Genomic DNA, 6,241 nt, shown 5'->3' on the forward strand with positions numbered 1-6,241 from the left:
AATTGTTCTAGCACACCTACTTCAAATCTAATTCTGAGTATAATAAGGCTGTAGTGATGAACACAACTGCTTCGGACAAACACTGTCACACATGCTAAGGTAAATTTCGAAGCCTTTATGAAACATGTCAGAAGACCACTGAAAGTAAAAGTGTTCACATATTTTCAACATTTCCATTTATATTTAATCATTTATAAACCTGTGATTTCTAGATTCTCTCCCTTCAGACGCCATGAAACACAACACACATCAATAAATAATTTTCATTTCTGTAACGCACTCAGTGACAGACAGACGGAATCATCTTTATACAGCAAGAGTTCGGGGGGGGGGGGGGGGGGGGGGGCAATCTGAATTCACTTGTCCCTCAAGCTACTCGGGGAGCAGAGAAAGGACACAAAATCTCAACAACAAAGTGTATAACACAGGATAACGAGGGGGTGGAATTAGTCCATCCGGATCTTCTGATTGGTCATCCTGTAAATGATGCTGTCATAGCCCGGGTCCATGTTCCAGAGGTTGTAGGAGATGGCGACGACGGCCAAAGCCAGAGCGATCATGAGCCACAGCACGATGTTGAAGATGACGGCGTACTCGAAGTTATATTTGTAGGCCAAGTTGTACGGGCTGCCAGGATTGCTCTGTAAGAGACGAGATGGGGAGGGGGGGCTATTTGCACGCATGCTTTAAAGTTCACCGTGTGGTTTTTAAAAGGCTGATGCACAAAAGCTAACAGAAGTTCTTGCTTTTTTCTCCTCACCACATTCTCACACACACACACGTATGCTTTTCCTATGCAAAAATATCACCGACACCCTGTCGCAGGGGACTGTACAGTGCATGTTGGTTAGAGCACGCGTGTTAGTGCAGACCAGCGGCACGGAGAAAAGATCTTCTAAATTTCCATTCGTGTGACTTCCATTACACAGATCCATCACAAAAGGGGGTTGAGAGATCATAAATAATGAATAAACAGTAAATCACGTAAAGATACTCACATTCTGTTTGGACTGCAGGATGGAGCGAGATTTTCGGGTCAGGGGTGCCTCAAAAGTCTTGACTGTCACCACTTCTACCACTGCGTTGTTGCCATAGACACCAGAGACATCGTCAGCGAACTGCAGAGAGAGAGAGAGAGAGAGAGAGAGAGAGAGAGAGAGAGAGACAGGAGGGGGGGGGGTAAACAAGAGTGTTACCTAAACACAGACAGGCTCTGTCACTTTTCAGTGAGGCTTTTTACACAATGATACTATCGTTGCATGAAAAGATACTATCTTTTAGGCGTCTGACACAGATGTGAATAACCGATACACAAAACTCTTTCATTTCAGTGAATGTAAACTTGGAGACCTGGAGTCTGCAGGTCTGATATTAATGAATTTTTGAATGAATTTTGGGTCAATTATAGCCATATCTTTTAAAGACACAGCAAATTAATGTGGCTTTGATTGTGTTTTTGTTCTTTGTGGTAAACAGATGTTTGTCAACAACTACCAAACACATCACATTTAGCTTTTACAACTCCACTAAAATTCTTAGCAACAATTTACACAAGACTACAGTGCTGTGAAAGCCATCTCATTCAAGACATGTATTAATATCATACATATATTTTATACTTCAAGTAGTCTTCTATATCCATTCAGTGACAGTCACCTTAGGATAAAGGGAGTTTATTATTAATAATTAATAATAAATCTACTTATTCAGAATATTACTAATACTTTCTAACGTGTCCATGTGTCTCAGAACAAAACGTTCAGTTTCTACCTTCTGCAGCACGCTGGCCAGGATCTTGGTGGCGTCCCGGAACTGCTGGGACTCGACGCCATAGCGACGGCTGATCTCCTCCAATCCCGACAGCTCCAGAGAGTAAAGGTCAGGGGCGTGGTCTTTAGCCAGATGAGTGTGTCTCAGCAACTGTAAGACAGAGACCATGATCAAATGATCAACGCCTGTCAGTACACATCAGTCCTCTAATACACACTCTGTGAGTAGCTATCGACTGCATACTGGGTAGAGTGGAGAGTTTCACTGCTGTGGGATTAAATGGTCCCAGTAAACTGTAAACCTCTGTGTGAATATGAAATGTCTGTTGAGTGTTGCGTACACTGCAAACACAGGCTTTTGTACTTTGGGGGAGGCCATCGGTTCAATGAATGAGAAAAACTGCATAGCACACAGACCTCGATTTCACCAGGGTACTTAAAGTTTTAACAGCGGTAGCAGCTGAAGGGTTTGCGAAATACCTGAGAAATGGGGAAGTGATGGGTTTGACACCTCTCATAATAACGGTTAAAACTAGACAATGTGCTGGGTGGTGTAGTATAATCTTTCCACTGAGAGATACTTGCTGTTTGCATCACATTGGCTCAGTGGTTAGCACTGTTGCCTCACAGCAAAAACGCCCTGGGTTCGAACCTCGGCCATCCCAGGTCCCTTCTGTGTGCAGTTTGCATGTTTTCTCCGTGTTTGTGCGGGTTTCCTCCAGGTGCTCCGGTTTCCTCCCACCATGTTCGCCAGGACGTGCATGCCAGGATTAATACTCCTTGACCGAGGTGCTGGCAAAAAGACCTGGAGTTGGTCCCCGGGTGCCTGCGGCTCCCGCTACTCCCAGCGCCTAGTTCATGTGTGCGCTCACTGCTTTAGAGTGTGTGTGTGTGTGTGTGTGTGTGTGAGACCAACAAAGTACTTCTTCTTCTTCTCTTGTTATTCTTAAAATGCCACAGTCCAAAGCAAAAATCACCACATCCTGACCAAGACTGACAGCATAAACACAGAGTGCAGGGTGAACAAGACACTCACCAGAGCAGAGATATCATGAAGCACCTGAACTTCAGACAAAAACAGCAGATCGGCCTAGACAGGAAACAAAACAGAAAAAAAAATATCTGCAGCATTAAGAGACGCCTCTCCTGAGGGTCAAAACAGACCAAGTATTAATATTACACATTCTGAATGGAGATGGTGAGATTATGAGTTTTACTCCCAGACACAGCAGTAGTCTGTTTCCAGGGAAACCGGTCCAAAAACTACATAGAACTACATATGTAGACTATACATCAGCATGTTTGTAACCTGACACGATAAATAGCGAACATTTGTAATAATGAATATTAAAGATAATAACCAACTCACTTTACATATATTCATAACCTATAAACACAGTGTTTCGCCATGCAAAATTTATTAATAGTCTAGTCTTTTAACTACGGTGCCTTTGATTTCTTTCATCTCTCTATTACAAAAGTAAGATTGCGGTTACAGACATTTGCAACGGGTTCTGTCAAAGCCGCCTAAGGGGAAACCCGATCTTGCGAAATACGAGGGTCTGCTATAAGCCAATGGCGCGGTTCTGGGTCAAAGATAACCGCTGCGCTACTGTTGCCACGGCAATAGAGGTGGAGATGCGCTGACCTCGTTGCTCCTGCTGAGTGAGTTGAGAGGCAGTGAGTGGAGAACCGACCCCTCCTGGGACAATCTGCCGTGTATCTGCTGCAGGGTGACTGGCAGGTCCTCAAATACTGTGTTAGCCATTCCCATCATATACAGCCTCTACAAACAGACACATCAACCAATCAGGAAAAGCAAGTATAGATTCAGGAGTCTGATTGGTTGTGCTATTTTAAAGGCACATGTGCTGAAGACATGAGGACAATCAAAACTTATTCTTAACCTGACGTTATGAAAATGAGTTGAGTGGATATTGTCTTTAAGACTCTCTTAGAGAGAGAGAGAGAAAAAAAGAAATTCCACAGAATGTATTTATGGGAGACTTACAGGTGTGATTTAATCAAATGGAGGCTGAACTGTCACTGACAGTGAACCTACTGATACTTTACCTTTACACACTGAACTTATGGCAGAACCCCTATTTTCTCCCATCACAAACCTGTATCTGACCAAGCTTTAAATCTCCTCTGATCGTACGTTTCAACAAGGTCATTCATTTGAACAATATCATTTTAAGTCAGTAGAGGGCGCAATAGACCAAGGTTGTTCAATTTTATGAGTAGGTATTTCTCACCTCCTCACTGGGGGCTAACTGTAGAACCACAGGGGTACTGTCAGCAAACAGGGTGTGAACAGTGTTGGCAACGTTGTCCAGGGTAAAGGGTACAGGCTGGGGGGAGAAGGGACAATTCAAAGGAAATGAGTTTGCAAAGTCAAAACAAGGAAGTTAATCTTCACACATTAGGTGGAAACTGTGATATTTAGTAATCTAAAAAAAACCCTCGCAGATGTTAGAGGACTTCACCATCAGACCTGAATGAGTAACAGCTTGATCACCACTTTACTTTAAAATTATAAATTTCTGTGGATAACATGCTATATATGTGTGAGGCTTAGGCATGCCTCAACCCTACAATATTAAAGACTGAGACTGATTTCTGGATTATAAATGATTGTCAACTACATTTACCAGCATGCATACAACATAATATATCTCTCAAATCTTGAAGTCAAATTTTGGAACACATGATGTCCCATTCCATTTGTTTTCTATGAACATTTTTGCTTTAGCATGACAACCTGGGCTTTGCTGCCCCTCTCTGGCAAGACCAACAATGTTTTTTTTTTAAATAGATAAATCAATAAAATGTCATGTGACACTTCACTGAGAACTAATGAGTCACAATAAAAAAGATACTCGTCTAATTTAACAATGTCTTAAACAACGGGTGCAAAGTAAATCCAAAAAGTGTACGGTCTTAGAACATCCTTTGAATAAATGCACGAGTTAACTGAGCGAGAGAGAAGAGGCGGAGGTAATGATGGTATTTACATTCTCTAAAGGGTAGGAGGTGATGTTCCGAGGCAGATCCAGACTGTCCACTCCTCTCACCACGATCAGAGCATTGGCCCTGGGCCGCTGGAAAAGTGAACCTGCCCCTAATCCTGGCCAGTCAAGATCCTACCAAACACACACACACACACACACACACATTGAAGCAAAAAAAAAAGGCTTATGTGTTATGTTTTTATGAGAGGCCATTCTGTACGATATGGTTAGTGTTGAAAAGCTACCTCCTGGACAGAGAAGCCCATGGTAAGAGCCACCAGATCTGGAATCTTCTCTCCAGAAATGGGCCATTGACCCTCTCTGAATGTGACAAACTGGGGGCTACGCAGTACAGTCAGGCGGTCCCCAAAAACACCTAAGGAAACACATAATTCCCAGATTAAAATGCTGTACTTAAATTCATATTTTGGAATACCTTCTAGAAATAGTTAGACAAACATTCTGAGATCGCTCTGACATGTAAGATAGGGATCTAATTTAACTTAAAAAAAAAAAAATCAAAGTGACGATGTCAGATGGGCTGTATCTGAGGATTTAAAAAAAAAAGAAAAAAAAGTGTTCGAAGATCATGAAATGGTGAAAAGTCGTATGTTGTCTGATCATTTGACCACTAACACTCATGATCACATGATGTCATTTGCAATTCGTTCCCTATGGTGAAAGATTCGTACAGCTTATGTCAAATTATACATCGTGGCCTATAACGAACGCATCAACAAGTATTTCAGATGTTCATATGTGACTGTGATTAAATACTGTCAAGTAACCAAATATATTCAACACCACCACCACAAAACCTTTTCTCGGCTAATCTGTATAGGTCTCCTTGCAGCTTGCTAACAGGCTAACATTAAACACCGTCCAACATTGTGACGGCCCAAAAATGGATATTCGACACTATAAAAATCCTGATTTAAACATCTGAAATTATAAGATACTCACCGGACGATAAGCTTGCGGATATTACAAGCGAAATGTAAAAAGATAAGCGACTCATTCTGGATGAATTTTCGACAGAACGTATTTCCTTGCAGCTGGTCACCTGACACTCACAAACGTCACTCTGTGGGTGTGAGTGTACATCGAAAGCACGGCAATATTTCTGCATTTACTTCTCTGTCGATTTTCAATACACTGCCATCTATCGTATGGGAGGACTATTTAACGTTTCGGTTACTATGGGTTACTTGAAGCCTGGTAAATCAAACCCGGAAAGTCTACTGATTTCACAGCTTTGAGGGAGAGTGGGCCATGTACCTCTCCGGTAAACATTTATCTTCATATCAGAAAAATCTAAAAATATTGCTTAAATCATTTTACCTCTAATGCAAAGAGCTCCACAATAATTTCTTCAATGAAGCTTTAACCGGGCAAATGTTAAAATAACAACTGATGCGGACAGACACATACACAGGTCCTACCACTTAGATTAGTACC

General features: G+C 41.9%; 1 protein-coding gene across 1 annotated transcript; it reads right to left on the reverse strand.

Annotated features, from left to right (window-relative positions):
* Window positions 1–346: 346 nt before the first annotated feature.
* On the reverse strand, window positions 347–5,829 carry atp6ap2 (ATPase H+ transporting accessory protein 2). The gene is made up of 9 exons (XM_030781518.1): window positions 5,747–5,829; window positions 5,029–5,159; window positions 4,787–4,915; window positions 4,028–4,123; window positions 3,418–3,555; window positions 2,806–2,859; window positions 1,771–1,920; window positions 999–1,118; window positions 347–641 (listed from the first exon to the last, which is right to left on the reverse strand). The coding sequence occupies exons 1-9, from the start codon at window positions 5,799–5,801 to the stop codon at window positions 447–449; spliced, it is 1,068 nt and encodes a 355-aa protein (XP_030637378.1). The 5' UTR covers window positions 5,802–5,829; the 3' UTR covers window positions 347–446.
* Between the last annotated feature and the right edge of the window lie 412 nt (window positions 5,830–6,241).

Source organism: Chanos chanos, chromosome 8 (assembly GCF_902362185.1).
Source record: "Chanos chanos chromosome 8, fChaCha1.1, whole genome shotgun sequence".
In the NCBI taxonomy this organism is placed as follows: Eukaryota; Metazoa; Chordata; class Actinopteri; order Gonorynchiformes; family Chanidae; genus Chanos; species Chanos chanos.

What these genes read in the sequence shown, in the direction of transcription:
- atp6ap2 (XM_030781518.1), bottom strand. Translation starts at nt 5,801, where the DNA reads ATGAGTCGCTTATCTTTTTACATTTCGCTTGTAATATCCGCAAGCTTA. An exon ending in AGTTAGCCCCCAGTGAGGAG is followed by an intron (nt 3,556 to 4,027) that starts GTGAGAAATACC and finishes GTCTGTTTGTAG; the next exon opens with AGGCTGTATATGATGGGAAT. An exon ending in TCCTGCAGTCCAAACAGAAT is followed by an intron (nt 642 to 998) that starts GTGAGTATCTTT and finishes CGTCTCTTACAG; the next exon opens with AGCAATCCTGGCAGCCCGTA.